The sequence below is a fragment of the Mustela erminea genome, chromosome 3, assembly GCF_009829155.1.
Source record: "Mustela erminea isolate mMusErm1 chromosome 3, mMusErm1.Pri, whole genome shotgun sequence".
Taxonomy (NCBI): domain Eukaryota; kingdom Metazoa; phylum Chordata; class Mammalia; order Carnivora; family Mustelidae; genus Mustela; species Mustela erminea.
This window is the reverse complement of record NC_045616.1, coordinates 102,707,505-102,725,667: the sequence shown is the minus strand read 5'-3', so window position 1 is coordinate 102,725,667 and position 18,163 is coordinate 102,707,505. Positions and strand designations below refer to the sequence as shown.

General features: G+C 50.9%; 1 protein-coding gene across 1 annotated transcript in view; it reads left to right on the top strand.

The window, feature by feature from the left end:
- ERGIC1 (endoplasmic reticulum-golgi intermediate compartment 1) overlaps nucleotides 1–16,446 on the top strand; it is a 105,339-nt gene extending 88,893 nt beyond the window's left edge. Inside the window, exons 8-10 of the mRNA XM_032334901.1 lie at nucleotides 113–213; nucleotides 2,782–2,904; nucleotides 13,984–16,446. Of these exons, the coding sequence (XP_032190792.1) occupies nucleotides 113–213; nucleotides 2,782–2,904; nucleotides 13,984–14,091 (332 nt within the window). The 3' untranslated portion in view covers nucleotides 14,092–16,446. The remainder of the gene's footprint in view (nucleotides 1–112; nucleotides 214–2,781; nucleotides 2,905–13,983) is intronic.
- Nucleotides 16,447–18,163: the final 1,717 nt, after the last annotated feature.

Here is an 18,163-nt window from a genome sequence, read left to right as displayed (position 1 = left end):
TGGAAACGGCACCCCCAACAATGCTGAACAGATTTAGGGTTGAAATGACAATAGAATTGCCAGCCGGGCAGTGCCTGTCCCCCTGCTTCATCCCGCTGTGTCCTTCCTGCAGCTCTCGCATCCCATGACTACATCTTGAAGATCGTGCCCACAGTTTACGAGGACAAGAGTGGCAAGCAACGGTACTCTTACCAGTACACAGTGGCCAACAAGGTAGGTCGTCCTTGGGTCCAGCTGTGTGCAATTGCGCCCTCTGCTGGCCGTAAGCAGAAGTGACCTGTATCTGAGCGAAATTCCCACCAGTTCCCTTTCCAGGAGCCTTTCCCAGCGTACTGCTCAGGCCAGGCTCTGTCCTGGCTAGAGATGAGAGGCCAGTGTCAGAGTTAAGGGGAGGAAATCTAACCAGGAGATGGGGTGTGATCTGTTGAGAAAGAGTCTTGCAACTGGCCCCAGTCCTTCAGACTCAGGACCCTGATTGGTCAACACTACAGACCTTCTGGCTCCCCGGGCATAAGCCCGTTATCCAGAATCACCAGATGGCCATTGCCTAACAGAAACATCCTAGGACCCCAAAACTCAAAGTAATGGAGAAGCGGGTAGGCGTTGATGGGAAGCAGAGGACGATGAGTGCCCGCTGAATGGGATGACTAAGAGTTATTTCAAGCTGAGACAACCTCTAGCTTCCTGGGACATGACCCTGCCAATGGACAGGCATGCTTGCAACACGTTAGTTGAGGCACCCCCAGTGGATCCCTTGATCATCAGGACTGTCCTTTTCCTCCTCTTCTAGGGCTGCCCAAACCCCTTATAGCCAGTATGTTGTTTAGCACAATTAAAAATAGTAATGGAGTGATAGCTACCATTTATTGAGCAGTTACTATGGGCTGGCTACTCCGCTAAGCTCTCTAACTCTACCGTCTTTTTCAGTCATGACAGCTCTGACTGGGACCGTCCTAGTCCCCATTTTACAGATTTGGGGACAATGACACTGTCTTGACCCTGAGAGGTGGTCATAGAGCTACAAAGTGACCTAGTGAGGGTTAGAACTGGGTTCTCCTCTGCCTCCAGAGCCTGGCCTCTTGCTCCCATCACCCATTCAGCCTGAACAGAGTCAGTCAAATCTGTTGGGCTGAGAGCTGCTCTCTCTTGGGTAGCTTGAGGTCCTTCTGCCTGGCTCAGCCTCTGCTGACTGATGCTCTAGTGTAACTTTCCAAAGGGAGTTCTGTTTCTTTCACTCACTGTCTCCTGAAGGGCATCTCATTGTAACTGTCAGGTGCTGACGGCATCTAAGAGCTGGGATATGGATGCGGTCTGAGCAGAAAGGGTGGGGCCGGAGCAGACTGCTGGTGCGGACCCGGCTCAGTCACTTGCTAGCTGTGTGGCTCGGGACAAGTCTCATAACCACTCTGTGCCTCTGTTTACTCATTTGTAAAAGGGATGGTACCCACCTCGTAAGATCGCTATTCAGGCGGGCAATGTTTTGGAAAACTGCTTTGTCCACAAAGGAGGCTTTGGGTAAATGGGACTTACTACTGCTATTTCTCATTATCTTCTATCCCTCCGCTCTGGGCTTTGACCCAGACAGTCACCCTGCCTCATCAGCTCCCCCCGGAGAAAGCTGATCCTGTTTTGCCCAAGGCTCCTTCCCCTGAGGCTTTGGCAAAGACCCAGCAGCCAGAACGGCTTGCTCAGCTCTCTCTGTGGCCTTGGCCCCAGCCTGCCCTGGAGAAGAGTGGGCCGGGCCTGTCAGAGCCAGCGGTGGTCCATCAGGGCGGGAAGGTCTTGGGTCATCCCTGGGGAAGCCTCAGAGCACGGGCCCTAACATTTGGGATGGCGGAGGCACGCCTATGGTTTAGTCTGATCTACAGTTATTGTGGGTGAATGAGAATAGCCCAGAGGTTTCCAGCAAATGCCCAGACCAGAGAGGACACATGTTAATTCAGCTCGTTAAGCATCCTTTCATCTCACCCAGCCAAGGGCCATCTCAGGAAGCCTGGTGGTAGGGTCCTTCTCTCTTTCCAGTTCTGGGTGTTCCTTCTTTGAAGAGGCCCTCTCCCCACATGGCCTCATACTCATCTCTCTTACACACACACTCCCCCCCCCCCCACACACACACACGCTTCAGGGGGATGTCCACCCTTCAGGTGTGTGGTGTCGAATGCCCCCTCCTCATAAGCCTTCCAGCTGGCCTGGGGAGAGTTGGTCATTCGTCGCCATCCCCCCCAGCACCCCAGGCTTCTGGGGCATGGACAGTGTGGCAGTATTGTGGATGGTCTTCTACATCTGCTTCCTTCCCCGGACTGTGACCCGCCCCCCCACTCTGGGGATAGGGCAGAGCTTCCTCCCCTTGGGGTCCCCAGTAGCCAGCACCCACGAGAGGTGCTTAGCCAACAGTCAATGAGTAAGTGAATGGATTTTGCATGGCCAGGAGTTAGAGGGGCAAATGCGTTTTTACTCCAGAGGATCTCAGATCACACCTGTCCTTTTCACCTCTCTGCTCTCCGATTCTGGTGCTGCCTCCAAGTCATGTGGTCAGTGTTCAACCACCCAAAGGATTGGAAATGTCCCTGGCAAGGCTGCCCATCCAGATGCCTATAGCAGAGCCTCCAGGGGAAGGAGTGAAAGGCATGGTGTTGGGGGGCGGGTCCAGCTCCAGGCAAGAGAGAGAAGGCTCCCTCCTGGGGTCTCCAAAGGACCCTCTGCAGTCCATCTCCCACCCACCAGGAACCATGGTTTGTATGTCTGGTTCTCATGTCCCCCTTTTCCCCTCCTCCATCCCAGGAGTACGTAGCCTACAGCCACACAGGACGGATCATCCCTGCCATCTGGTTCCGCTATGACCTTAGCCCCATCACGGTCAAGTACACGGAGAGAAGGCAACCTCTGTACAGGTTCATCACCACGGTAAGTCGGTGGGGCCCCTGCCCTGCACCCCTTCTCCTTGCACCCCTCCTGGTTCTTGGAGGAAGGGGAGGCAGTCCACAGGGTTAGGAGCACAGGCTGTTCACAGAAGGTTATGATCCCTAGGATGTGGAGAAATGTTATCAGAATCATGTCAATAACAATGGTGTGTCATCAAGAAAATAGTTTCCAAAGGGGAATGTCACTAGATTCATTTGATTTGTTAAGTAGATGTTTATATAGCTTATTAGGTTTAGCAGGGTTTATCCTTTTCTGTGGAAATTTTACAGTGAAGATTTAACTCATTTTTCCCCCATGTCTATTTTCCGACTGTAGCTGCTGGTACTGTCAGGTTTCTCCTTTCTCTCCTGCCTGCTTGTTCTCTTTTCTTTTATTCTTTGATTTTTTTATTTTTCTTTTTCCTTTTTTTTTTTTTTTTTTTCTTTTTGGCATTGTCTCCATCAAGTCTGATTTTTCTATGGGGCAGCTTCAAGCTGATGTCATTTTTCTTTGATGCTGAGTGTTTCTATCAAGGATGCTATTTCCTGGCGTTCCATTAAAAATGTCCTTGGAGGCAGAACAGCAGGCTCATGGCACCCTGCTTCAGCCAAGAGGCCCAGAGATGTTTTGTAAGCCAGAGTCAGCCGAGGTGGAAGAGATGGGGAGATTATCTCTACCTCACAGATTTGGAAACTGAGGCCTAAAGGCCCTTATGCTTTTTACCTCTTCATAGTCTTAATAATGATTCAAGATCAGGGGTCTACTCCTGGATCTTTCATTCCTGGCTCTCACTAGAATTGTATTAGTCACAGCTCTGTTACAGTAAAGACAGAACCCCACATCCAGTTGGCTTGATGTATTTAAGCTTCAGGCATGGCTAGATCCAGGCATAAATGTTGTCCAGAATAGACCTTTTTTTTTTTTTATAGTCTTGTTTTCCTCTAAACTGGCTTCATTTTCAAATAGAATTTCCTAATAGAAAGTGTCTCTTCCTCAGTAATTTGACCTGAGTCCTGGATGAGATAGTACTGTCATTGGCTTCACGCAGCTCCCCTTACAACCTTGTGGCCCAGAGAATGAAAGGAGTACCCCCAGCTGGCCAGCCCTAGTTCGATCATGAGGACAAAGATTGTGAGGGGATGGGCCTCCCTAAGGGAAAAATCAGGGGTCAGTTTCTAAGAAAGAGAGGGCTGGATATTAAGAGGCAAAAAGTTCAGATGTCTGCAATGTCTCCATCTTATGATCCACTATGTACCAGTAACTGGCCCTCAACTCCCCGTCTCCTAGGCCTCATGGGACTCAAAGGACATTATCAAAGGGAAACTCTTTGCCAAAAGAACGCCATGTGGGTGCAAAGGGTGTCAGAACCCTAGTACTGATTTGAGCCTCACAACAGACTTAGGCTGCTCTCTGACTCCAAATTGGAAACTTCCAGTCAACAGAGGACACCTACCATAAAGCTAAGACACGTGACACAGATTGGGAAAATGTACTTGTCCCACATACAAGAAAGGAATAATCTTTAGAATTTATATGGGGACAATTCCGACAAGCCCGTAAGAAAAAGTTAAGCGACCAAAAAGAAAGATGGTTGAGAACTTGATCATTCATTCACAGAACAGACCATCCTGGCCATGAAAAGATGCCAGAGTTCCCTAGATCTTAGAGGAATTTGATTCAAAATGCAAGACCCGGGGCACCTGTGTGGCTCAGTTGGTTAAGCGACTGCCTTCAGCTCGAGTAATAATCCCAGAGTCCTGGGATTGAGTCCTGCGTTGGACTCCCAGCTTCATGGAGAGTCTGCTTCTCCCTCTGACCTTCTCCCTTCTCATGCTCTTTCTCACTCTCTCTCTCTCAAATAAATAAATAAAATCTTCAAAATGCAAGACCCAATTTGGCCCTACCAGACTGGCAGAAATGACAGGGCCACCACAGTGGAGATCGGGAGGACACAGCAAGGGGACTGCACCCACTGTCTGGGATGCAGGTAGACTGGGTCAGCCTCTGGGGCAGGAGATGTACAAGCCCCTTGACCCAAAAGCCGGGGAACTTATGAGCAAGTAATTTTACCCAAGGCCCTACAGGGTACCACCTGAAATGTTTTGGGGTTTTCTGCTTGTTTGTTTGTTTACCCCATGCTCCTACTGCACACCCAGAGTAAGAAGCTAAGACACAAGTAGGTGTGTTTGTCCATGTGTGGTCTGCTTCTCAGAGGCCCTGCGGTCTGTGGCATTGGCACTGGCAGAGGAACCCCTTTGCCTGTGTCTCACCGTGGGGTTGAGAAGGATCTTCATGTCCCTTTCTTATTTGCACCTATTTGCCACATAGCTGAGGCTCTGAGTGTGAAAACCCCCAGCAAGTGGCTGAGAAATGAAGCAACTTCATTTATTTACTGAACTTCTGCGAGAATTTACCACAGGCCAGGCCCTATGCTGGGCACCAGAGATAGCCGAACTTGACTTTCTCTCCGTCCTTCAACTGCTCCCGGCTGCTGGGGAAGAGGATTGAGCACACAGAGAACTGAAGTCCCATCCAGCAGGGGCTCTCTTGGGGCTGCGCACTGGGCACTGTGGTAGCGACAACTCCCTTTGGTTTGGCAGAATTGGAGAAAGGAAACCCAGAGATGGGGCTTGAAGGATGTAGAGACGTTTTTCTAGACTGATGAGTGAAGCAGAGAGGGTCTTAGCACAGGGAACACTATGCGCAGAGGTGCCCAATAACATATTTTGTGAAGGCCACGGGGCCTCTTTTGATGGCGGTGGACTTCTGAGAGCCAGAGGTCCCAAGAGGTCACAGGGGAAGAGCCTGTCCTTTGTAACCCAGAGGCCAGATGCCTCCATGACTCCATTTCCTTCTCCTCTTGCCACTGGCCATCGGCCGTGCCTCCATCTCTGCCCCATCCACCTTCATTCAAGCAGGGGCCATGCTGAGGGCACCTCCCGATGTCATGAGCCTGGTGGTTTTTCCGGAGGCCCTGCACCACCATCACGGTTGCCGTGGCAACTGTGGGGGTCAGCCCCAAGTGAGCCAGCCGGCTGTCCCTGGCAGATGGCGTCATTGTGGAGCTTCAAAGACTCTTGTCATGAGGCGGCAGATGTGGGGGTGATGCTCACATGCACACACACACACACACACGCACAAAGAGCCCCGGGAACCCTGGCAGGGCGGGGCAGGGCCGGGGTGGAAGTGGAGGCACCTGCTGTGACTTCTCTTTCTCTCTTTTTAAAATCAAACACTTGTGTGCAAAGCCCCCAAGCCCCAAATGGGGGCCTCTGCAAATAGCTCCTCACGGGGGCTGCTTAAGAGAGGGCTTAGGCCAGAGGCCAGGATGTCGTCATGTGGCGGCTGCAGGGCGGCAGGGGCAGCTGTGGGTGGGCTGGAATGAGGTGGGGTGCCTTTCAACAGGGTGTGCGTGTGGAGGGGAGAGGCGAGTGGGGCCTCCCTGACGCATCTGTACCTATCAAGTCCCTGGATCATTCGAGGTTGCCCCCCTAGGGTCTCCTGATCTGCACAGGACCAGGACATTCTAGGTCTGAACAGAGGAGGTTCCCTTCTCCTGGAAGTCTCCCACCAGGCTGTACAGGGCTTCTCTCTCTGGGCACCCGGGGCGTGTTGCTCAGACTTCCGTTCTGTGCTATTCCAGAAAATTCCATCACTAAAGGAATAAACAGATGGTGTTTAACAACATGCAAGTGATCCCCTTCAAAGTGCCCTCCCACACACACACACACATTTGTCCCCTGCCCCTGCCACTTGCCCAAGCCCCCCTTTTGGGATTGCCTTCAAGTGGCTTGTGGTGACAGATTGGATGACTTCAGAAGTGTCACATCACTCTCCTCGTGTGTTTTATTCTATGAGGGAGGAACAGCCAGAAGTCAAAAAGTACCACACTGGGCCAGTTTGGCCATGTTTTTGCTGCCCCCCCACCCCCAAAAGTATCAGCTGGGAATGGCATGCTCCCATTGAGCAGCAGGGATAGCTGAATTTGAAATATTCCCTGCCCACCAGGTGTTCCTTGACAGTGAAATAATGCCCCGAACTTTAAATTGCACTTTATAACTGCTAGGCCTGATTATGAAGAGCTCCAAGTCTGATGCCCCTGTGTGTCCTCAGCATCCAGCATTTCTAGCCTGGAGGTAGAAATATAGAAGAGACAGCTACTTGAAGAAGTGATCGTATAGCTACACTTACTAAGCATCTACTATGTACTGAGTAATCTTAAAATTATCTCCTTTAACTTTCCCAGGAATCCTCCAAGGTAGATGGTATCAGTCCTGTTTTATGTATGAATTTACTGAGGCCCAGAGAGGTAAAGAAACTCATCCAAGGTCACACAGCTGGTAAATGGTGAGGCTGGGACTTAACCCCAGAACCTGCTTCTGTCACATCCCCCAACCCACCACCACCACATAGCTTGGGAGCCTCCATCCTCCAAAACAAAGGCCGTTGAAGATGTCCCAGCAACAGAGTCCCAAGAAACCATGGAGTCCTTGGTAGGACACCAGGATGATTTGATACAGTGACCCCCTGCTGGGAATCAGGAGGACATGTAACAGCAGGAAACAAGGCAACATTGTGAGCATAAACTGTGAGCATTGTGAGCATTTTATCAAGTCACCATCACACACATACCGTAAGAAAACAAAACACCGCAACAACAAACTAGCCCACATCATCTGTCCATCTAAGACCAGGTCATTTGCAAATTTTCCTGCCCAGATCTGATTACCGTTCACTCATCTATTTAGGTACCTGCAAGGATTGGCCATAGACAAAAGGCATCAGGTACTCGGGTGGGAAGAGGGGTATGGGGGGGACAGTAAAAACAATTGAGAAGAGACAAACGTAAAAATGGGGGAGGTTTTGCCCAGTAAGACTGTGTGAGTAGAGAAGAGACCAGCTTTGTAGCCGGACCCTAATCTCGCCCACTCAGACTTCCCTTGGTGTGTCTCTCTTACCTGGACCATGAGCTCCAGGAAGATGGGGAGGGCCTTGGTCGTCTCTGGTCTCCAGACCAGGGGCAGAGCAGGTAGATGATAAGTGGGCATCAGATACTGAGCAGAAGGATAGAGGGGTGTGTACCTTGGCCCATCCCCATTCCACAATAGTTTATGTTACATGAGTGGCAACATGGAGCCCACATTAGCAGCTCAGTTGCTCAGGGTTGGAATGTGTAAAAAACTTCGGTTCCAGTCTTTCCAGACGTTTGAACAGAGCTAGATCTTCTAGAAGGTCATGTGCCAGGGACAGATCGCTCCTGCTGGGTCAGCACACAGATCTCTCTGTTGTAATTGACGTTCCCGGTGCTTGCTTTTCAAAGACAGATTCTGAGACATGGAAGGAGTATGGGAATGGAGCGAGGTCCTTTTTACAAACTATACGTACTTTTACAGCCACACGGCTTCTTACTTCTTAAACTTTGTCCATGGGGTCCTCTTACTTCAGGACGTTTGCTTTGTAAAACCTAACAGAATTGAGAAAGTAAATACAAAGAAGCCATCTGTACATGGAGATAGGAACTAAAGGGAGCCTTCGGGTTGGGGGAGAAGCTGGTGGGGGGCTAACAGAAAAAAGCAGGCCCTTTGCAGCTTTCCAGACCTGGATTCTCCTCACCCTCTCCTATTTGGTAGCTGTGTGACCTTGAACAAGCCTGCCCCCCTCTGAGCCTCTGCTTCCCCATCTGAGAAATGGGGGTTGCTCCATTTCCTTAGTACTTGCACAGATGGAATGAGAAGGCAGAAGAAAGTGCCAGCTCAGGCCTGACACATAGAAGGGGCTCAACTGGGGTGGGCTTGGGGGAGGGGAGTGGGTGTCTTGAAGCGGCAGCCCTTGAAGGAGTGGTGGGGAGGGGACTCAGTTCTCCCACCAGGCTCCTGTCCCAGACGGTGGGAGTGGGGGGGACTGGCACCACGCCCTCTCCTCCCCCACCTTTCCAGGGCCCAGTCATCATCAGCTTCCCTTCCACAACAGCCCCCACCCCTGTGAAGCCACAGCCTCGGTGTTCTCATCCGCGGCTCCAGTCTGTCTGCCGCCACCGGCATCTGATGGGACTCCGGATTCATTATTTATTTCCTCAGCCTGTGCCTTTTCCATAAGCTTTTCAAGCATTGCTGCCTGGATTAAGGACGGTAAATGAATAGTTCCCAGGCACTTGTGGTACAGCAGGTAGCCATATAAGAGGTCATCTTGGCCCTCACAGGGGGAGCCCCATTTTACAGATGAGAGAAACTGAGGCTCGGAGGGGTGACCTGGCTTTCCTGGTCGTGGTGGCAGGGCTGGGATCTGACCACAGGAATGTTTCCTCTGGAGCCCACAGTCTCCACCCCCACCCCCATGTTGGGGGCGTGGGGTTGTGTGTCATGCTTCTCCACTGCCCGGTGTGGAAAAGTAAATGGGGGGAGGGGTGATGGACTGGGAAAGCATTCATGTTGGTGGAACAACAGAGGGATTCAGCTCTCCAGCCACTGCGGGTGGAACACGTCCTTTCCGTATTATAAGGAATTAAGAACCATAATTAAAATGTAAGGGAAACACACACATAGACATACACACACACACACACACGCACACACACACACACACATGCACGCACCTTCTTTGCAAGGTAGACAAGCTGACTTCATTCTAGCCAGAGTAGGAGGTTGGGAAGCTGGTAGAACCACAGGAAGTCTCTGCCAGAGAACAAAGGGGCATTATTGATGACTTCTGATGAAAGCAAAGTAACGCGCTCCTCCCAGACTCACCGGGGCCTGGATATCGAATTGTCCTTGCTTCCATTTCCGGAGCTAGGTCTACTGGCTAGAGTAGGGTTACGTGTGCTGGCTGTGGCAGCCCTTCCTGACTCGGTGGCCCTGCTCCTTCACTGCCCTCCCCTGAGGTTGTCCCCCTGCTTCAGGGCCTGGTCGGCGTACAAAACCATGGCAAGGGTGAGGGAGCGAGGGAAGAGGCATTCACCATTGTGTGTGTGACTCGCTCGTTCAATCTGACAGCAGTGAGGGCTGAGAATTAGCCTTCCCATTTTTAAAAGTAAGGAAACGGAGGTATGGGGAAGTAAGGCTGACATAAGGGCCCATGAAGGGAGGGATCCCAGTCAGAAGACCCTTTGTATCCGCCTTTGGAACTTCTGATATCTTCTTGGTGTTTGGGGTTGAGGTAGAGTCTTTGGGAGATTGGAGAGCTCCCTGACTGGCGAAAGAATGGAAACAACCTCTGGCCTAGGTACTCTGCCCCCAAGAGATATGCTTCATCACAAACACTTCTTGGTACTTAGCTGAGGAAATATCTTGTTGGAAGTCTCAGCTACCCCATCTGTAGAATGGGCCTTTGCAGGTGCTTGAGACCTGGGCCACTGCAAAGAATCTGTGTGTGGTGCCTGGTACACCTTTGCTGTCCTGTCTTTCTAGAAATCGGCTTGTTCTCAACTCAAAGAGCCAAGTAGAAAAAGGAAAATTGAGACCCAGAGGCTGGCTCTGGGAACTAGGTGGTATTTGACCCATTGTTCTTCTTAGAATGGATCTCAGATCTTCAGAATATCTCAGATCTTAGCGACAAGGTCAGAGCCTTCTGGTCAACGGCAAGATTAGACTAGGTATTCTTTACTGAGCACCTACTAAATGCTGGGAGCTCCAGAGGTATTTCCTGCAGTAGGACAGATGGCAGGGCTAGGGGTGTTTTCCCTGTGTCGTAGATGGGAAAAGCTGAGGCCCGGGAAGGCTCTCCCCAGCTAGAGTAGGTGAGGAATAGCCACGACTCGCCTTCCCAAGGCTGAGAATTTTCTGCCACCACGGCAGACCCTCCAGCACTCACCTCATCCTCCCCGTGCTCAGGGCCCCCTGCTCCAGTGAGAAGGTATACAATTGGCTTTGTCTTCACTTTTACTCATTTCTATTCATGTTGGCACATCCCTGCAGGTCAGCAAGGCGCAGGGCCGCCATCATGCCTCTCAGCAGCCCTTTCCTTAGATGTTGTTGAGATCTGCTCTACAGATGTGGTGAAGCCTGTTATCTTGCCCTCACCACCGTATGGCCTATGTCCAAAGACAGACACCCTAGCTGGTGCAGCCTCGTGGCTTCAGGTATTTCTCTGTGTTCTAGACGTAGGAACTGTGGCCTTCTCGGGACCCAAGGCGGCCATGACGGGCAGTGCCTTGGACAGTCTGGATGTAGTCACCTCTTGGGGTCTGGGTTTGTGTGGTCCTCCCCCGCCATGTCAGAATCCAGGATTCCATGTCAACACTACAGCTTGAGAGTACCCCTGGACCCCTCTCCTCATGACCGCTGCCTCACCTCACACCCGTCACCACCTGCGAATAGGAGCATGTCAGGAAGGCCTGAGCTGGCTAACGGCAGAATAAGGAAAGCAAGGGGCCATAGCAGCATCAAGCAGGTAGCTAGGTTTCTTTCAGCCTTTGAGGTGCCTCGCTCCACAAGGGGATGTACCAGAAATCCCCCTCCTCATCTGACTGGGGAGCAGCACCTTCAACAGATGTCAGATAATGGGAGTTGTGCTGCTGAGCTGGGCTGTACTGGGAGATGCATATGAAGCTTCTGCGGGGCCTCGCCAGGCTCAGGCTAACACTCACTCGGGTGGGGTCTGTTGGTTGGTGGCTTGTGTGCACCAGAGCCCCAGCCTCCCTGCAGTGGTGCGTTTCTTGGGTACCTCAATGCGTGTGTCTTCTCCTCTGGCCCCTGGCTGGCCCAAGGGGAAGGAGGCTTCAGACCAGGCGCCAGGTGTTTGTGAATCATTGGCACCCTCGGGTTCCCAAGTGTGTGTGTGCGGTTATAGGGGGTGGAGTGTGCATGTCTACGTGTGTGGGGTTTTTTGTTGTTGTTTTTATTATTTGCTTCATTGCACTTAAGTCACCATTTCCTCTTCTCTGATCCAAGCTCTAAAAGCATTCTGCGGTGTAAAATCTCCTATCACCTGACCCACTCTACGGAAATAAACCAGCTGCCCTGCCGTCATCTTCCTTGAAAAGTGCCCCTGCGTCATGCTCTGAGGCTGGCAGGGAGAGGCCGTGCCTGCTGAAAACACTTCATAATAATCCCCCCAGCGCCCCCCATCCTCTCTGCTCCCTGGGGGGCTGCTCCGGTTTCTTGGGCTGTTATTACTGGAGTGCCAGCTGCTCCACTGTAGCCCGTCCATGCAGACCCACTCCGTCTGTCATGGCCCTCACAGTCCTCTGCTTAACTCATCTCGTAGAAATATCATTTTAAAAATAAGCACGGGATCGATTGGCACTTCCCTCTCACTCCGCGGTGTCTCCTGGCCTCCTCTGCTTGGCACCGGAGAGAAGGCATGGCCATCTCTCAGAGTCATCCAGGGGTCGAGTGTCCATGGCTGGCCGGCCACCCCATGGCGCCCCCACGGCGGTCTCGGGAGCCCTCCGGGACTGATCCGCTGGGCTTCCTCTGAGGCCTGTGGTCCTTGAAGTGCTCCTCAAATAGGGTAGGGGGGAAAGGGTGAGAGCCCTGGAGGCGGACAGATGTCACTCTGCCATGCACTTGCTGTGTGACCTTGGAAAAGTGATTTCCGTGTCTGGGCCCCCCAGATGCATGCTTGAGGCATGGCACATGGGGCGTGGGTCATGTGGTTCTTGTGGATTGCATCACATATGCGCTCAAGAGGGAGAATAAATTTAAAGTTGCCTTGTCAGCTTCTTTGATCTGCCATCGTCTCTACTTCGATTCTTTTATGGAACCAGAAAGCAACTGATAGATAGGCCAGAATATTTTGAGTGAAATGTAGCCTTACTTCGATGTGTCACAAGTGGAGTCCTGACAGCTTCACAGCAAAGTTAGTCATTTGGTTTGGTGAAGGAGCTTCGTGCCTGAGAAGCGGCAGTGTGTCGTGCTAAGAGTGCAGACTCCGGAGTTTTGAACTTTCAGTTCGACCACTAATTACTGTGGCATTGGACCAAACAATCCAATGTCCCTGGGCCTCAGTAGCCTTGGCTGTCACATACATAGAAGAGTAGGGCTTGCGAGGGTTGGCCTGGGGATTCAGGAGGGAGGTAGGAGGGATGAAGCCCTCCAGCCCTGCCTGGCACAGAGAAAGTGCTGTGTGGGCTGTTTTGTCATGCAGGAAGTCATAAGCTACAGACATGCCATAGGTGACATTCCTCGTCATCCCCCCTTCTCCAGCAGTTCTTCACTGGGGGGCGGTTTTCACCTCCAGGGGACATGTGACAGCGTCTGGAGACATTGGGGTTGTCACGACAAGAGGGAAAGGCTCTTCCTGGCATCTCCTGGGCGGAGGCATGAAGTATGCTCATCTAAGTACCTCGGGCACAGGACAGCCCTCCTGTGGCCATGAATTTTCTGGTCCCCAAAGCAAATAGAGCCATAAGAAGGTCTGCCCTAACATGAGCTCTCTGGTAGCATGAGGCCCCCCATGCTCTGTAGCGCTTGCCTTGGTTGTAAGTTTGCATTTGTCGGTATGGTCATTTGGTTACTACCCAGCCCCCTGCTACAGTGCATGCTTGGGAGTGAGAGGTTTATTTCTCGCTCCAGTCCCTCCAGGCCGGTGCTGCCTCTTCAGCCCCTCCCAGATCTCTGTCACAGGCCTGGCCCTGTCAGATCTGGGTTCAAGTCCCAGGATTGCCACTTCCTGGCTATGTGACCTTGGGCCAGTGCCACTGCCTTTCTGAACCTCCACTCCTTCGTCTGCAAGTGGGATTGTAAAAATCTGCTAAGTTTAGAGTGGACATTAAGACCACAGACTCCAGGGTGAAGACATAATGAGTTCAAGTCACAGCTCTGCTGCTTCCTGTGTGAACTTACCTAATGAAACCCCTGTTTCCTCATCTATGAAATGGGTCTAATAATCCCTTCCTCATTTGGGTTAATAAGGGATTTAAAGGAGCTGATAATAATTATTTTTATTATTAGTGAATTCACCCACCAGTAAGTGGGGTTTTGGTTTTTTTGTTTGTTTGTTTTTGAGGCCTGAGTATATTCTTGACCCCATTAGTTATGGGGCAGAGTGTCTGTACTTGTCAAGCTCATCATCTCGTGATCTGGGAGAGGGCTGGCCTGGCACTCCATCCAGCTCTGACCTCTGAACTCCTCCCCCCTCTTTCAGATCTGTGCCATCATCGGTGGGACCTTCACTGTGGCTGGCATTCTGGACTCCTGTATCTTCACAGCCTCGGAGGCCTGGAAGAAGATCCAGCTGGGCAAGATGCATTGACGACCCACCCGGCCCCATGGCCAAGGACCCAGGGAGACCGCCAGCCCTGCTTCCGGCGCCCTGTCTCCTCCTGCCCTCTTATCTGGCCCAGGATCTGGCTGCATCCCAAAGTGGGGGTTGGAGGAGGTAGGGGGTGGCTCACGGTTTTGCAGCTACCTCTTTTCCCCATCTTTAATTTTAGGTGAATTACACTGCCTGAAGTTGTGGTGCCCCAGGGAGGTACCCTTCCTGGGAAGCCCCAAGACCAGAGTCAGGCAGGGTGGGTTCGGGGATATTGGGGACCACTCCCAGGAGGTCTGCAGTCCCTTCCTTCTTAGGGGAACAGCCCAGAATCCATGTTGACCAGCTCTCGGCCAGGCTTTGACAATCTTGAAGCTCCCACCATTTGGATGCACCAATCCCTTGGTTTCTCCCCTGGGCAACTAGCCCAGAGATCAGGGCTCTCTGCTTTGGGTCACGCTGCCCAAAGGTGCCTGCACTCGGCACCTTCAAAAAAGGATGGTACTTCCCAGATGAGCCCCTGAGATGTGGCACCAGAGATAGAACCCTCGCTTTGGCTCTATCCCTTCTTGCCCATCCCAGAGCCCAGGCTCAAGTCCCTCACCCCCACCCATTTCTTTTTCTTCTGAGAAGCAGATGCCCAGTTGTTGGGTAGCAGCGGTAGAGACTCGGATCTGCCCATTGGAAACTGGGCGGTGGCGAGTCCCCCTTCCTCTTCCCCTTGTTTCTCTGCACCACCACCCCACCAATGTGCCTCAGCCCCTGTGCTGTGTGAAGAGCATCTCTTGGTGGAGGGGCTGGTTTTAACTGGGGAGTATCCTTTGAACACCAGACATGGTTCGTGCACTTATATCCAGACAGAAGGCATCCTTCTCTGTAGCCCTAAGATAATCACGTCTCACCATCTGCCACACGGTTGCCATCAACTGGCAAGGCTTTTGGTTGGGGGGAGCAAAGCAGACCAGTCCTTCTCCTGTCTTTGGATGGCTATCTTCCAGATTCCCGAGGGGTGCACAGTGTTTGGACTTCTCTGTAGCTCCCTTGTGGCCTGCTCGCCATTGAGTTCCCCCATCAGGGGCCACCCACCAACACAACATGTTTCTGGTCCCTAGGGCAGCTCCATGGTCTCCCTCACTTGCTCCTGAGCTGGGTTCCTCCCCTGCTGCTCACCCCCATCCTTCCCCTCTTTAGTCCTGAAAGGGAGCGGCCATGGTCCAGGCGTGAATTCCACCCAGGGAATTTTAGGTATGCCCTTGTGTCCCAGGGAGAGAGCCGCCTGCCTCTTTTCCATTTATATCAAGATTGTTTGCATACTTTTGTAATTAAGGGGAGTGTCTGGTAGAAGTTTTTAAATTATCTATATGGATAGCTCAAGTCTCTGCCATTTGTGATTTTTGGCTCTGGATTGCAATTAGAAAAGTGTCCCAGTCTGCATACAAGTTGACTGATGTGAGTGTAAACTGCATTTGGTTGTCTCTGGTATCTGTGGCCACTTGGATGGATTTTATTTTATTTTTTTCTTTTCCATATTCTGTTCCCCAGTTACTGAAAGGAGTCTCTTCGGTGTGTGGATGCCTGCACCTGTACAGGGGTGGGCAGGGTGGGGCAGGGAAATGTATGGCATGCACATGAGTTGAAATTCTACTTTTATGCTTTTTCAAAAAAAAAAAAAACGAAAAACAAAAACAAACTCTTGAGGACATGGGGGATGTCAGTTTCCTATGGAAGAGACACCTCTGACCCGTTATTCTTATAAACAATCTCAAGGGGGAAAAATGGTTTAGTTCTTTCCCCCCCCTTCCTTGGGCTCAAATAGATTAAAAGGCTGATTTTCAGAAGTATTGCTGCGTATTTCTTTCTACTTGATTGAGGCTAGCTGGCCTCGAGGCTGGGATCATAGTCAGAAGGGAATTTAATTTTAGAGGAGAAAATTTGAGAAATGTGGAAATGATCTGTGAGGATGATCAGAAAGTCAAGACATCTTAGAGCCAGCCCTTCCTTTATTGAATCCCTACAGAATATGCCTGGATCTGCCAGCTTCTAGCTGTGTGGGCCCAGGCCAGGTCCTTGCCACTCAGTGCCCCTTTCTTTCTCAGGTGAAAATGGGGAGCATAATAAAACAGTCTCACAGGGCTGTTGTCAAAATCAAATCTATAATATGTGCAAGTAACTCCTACTGGCTCAGAACGAGTTCATATATGCAGAAAAGGGTTACGTAGCAAATCTTCAAAAATGGTAATTGTTTCATATAGGTATTCTGAAATAGGATCTACTCTCTTTGAGAACAGGGCTGACATGTTTTCCCACAGATTTGAACCAAGGGCTGGGTAAATAAAAAGTATTTCATAAACTCTTCTCGATTTCCAAGGATCTGGCATTCCTTGTTCAGCCTTCAGCTCAGCAAAGGGAGACCACCATCAGCTATGAGAGGGAGAATGTACAGAGCTATTTACCATCTTGCAGTCCAGTCCTTCAAGGCCCTTGCCTGGAACAGCACAAATGCGGGTCATTCATCAGGGGCGAATGTGAGAGTGAACCGGTCTGCAAGAAACTCTTCACTGATTCTCCCCATTCTCTCCTTAGCATCCCAATACTAGAGTTACTGTGACCTTCAGAGCTAGAGGTCAAGAATAATATGCCTACTGGTAGTCAAGCCTGTGTTCCCAAACCTGCTTATGCCAGCTGTGCTTTATGCTGTAGCGCTGTGACTTAGCTAACCAGTGAGATGGGATTGAAAAATGAAGGATTTTGGTCCAACAATTGCATACTTTGCAGAGACCTGATAATGGTGAGTTGCCACCCCTTCCCCACAATGCTCCCGAATTAGATATGAGCTGAAAAGACTTGGAGCAGGGGCAGGGGGTGGTGCAGGGGGGGATGTCCTTGAGGATTCCACATTCACGTGGAAAAGGTCTCAGTTCTCACTCCACGTTAAAGTCACCAAAAACTGGAACTCTTGGGTTGATTTATGTAAGGACGAGGGTTTATGCAAGGAAAGTGAAGATGAACTCCGACAGTTTCTCAATGATAAACCCTTGCCTCAAAGGGTCAAAAGATGGGTGAATGTTTTTAAGTGGACATAAAACGTTTAAGATATGTGTCATTTTTATGATTTCTCTGCTAAACCAATTCTTTCAGTTGTCTAAGCAGGAGCAGATTATGATGTTTTTGTGTAAGAGGATTTCTCAATCAGGGATTATAGCACAGACTCATAGAGGCTGTGGTCAGAGGTCAGGGACTGTGCTAGGTCAGGCAGTGGGGAGGGGTTGCAGTCACACAGGAGGGGAAGTTACAGAGATGTATCAGGGAAGAGAGCACCTCAAGTCCTGCAGCCCATGCTGCTTGGTGGGGGGATAGGGAGGAGGCACCACAGAGCAGGTGTGAAGCTTGGGAAGAAGTGGGATGTAGCAATGGCGCTTATAAGGGACAGCTGTCATTCGTTTTTATTACTATATGTCACAGACTCGTTTTTGATTCTTGCCAGAAACAAAGAGACACATTTTCTCAGTGAGACAGGCCACCGCTGGTCCTAATCCCTTCTTAAGAAATTGGCTCATTAGCGGCTCCAGGAGGTAGCTGCCGTGGTCCAGGAATGTGAGAGGGGACTGCGCGAAGGAGAACATTCCCCCAAGAGCTTTTTCCCTCCCCAGCAGTTGTCTTGGGCCAGTCATGTAGTGATGAGGTCATGCACTTGATTCTGACCAAAATAAGTTATTATTATCTTCACTCTTGTAGAAGTAGCTACCAAAGGCTGGGCATTCTCCACACGCCAGGCAAGGAGTGAATGTTCAGGCCTCGTCTTTCCCAGCCCTCACAGCCATCCTACCCTCCCGGTGGGTATTCCCTCCTTTGTACAAAGGACAAAACAGATTGAGTAACTTTTCTCCATCACACAGCCAGCAGGTGGTAAAGTTGGAATTCAAATTCATGTCCACCTCACCCCAGGGTTATGAAGAACTGTATGGTTCTGCCTCAGTCCCCAAGAGCATCTTATCCACCTCCAAAGAGGGGAACTGACCCCCACCCCACAAAAAAGGGGAAATTGAAAGTGGTGAGGGTACTTTTGTTTTTG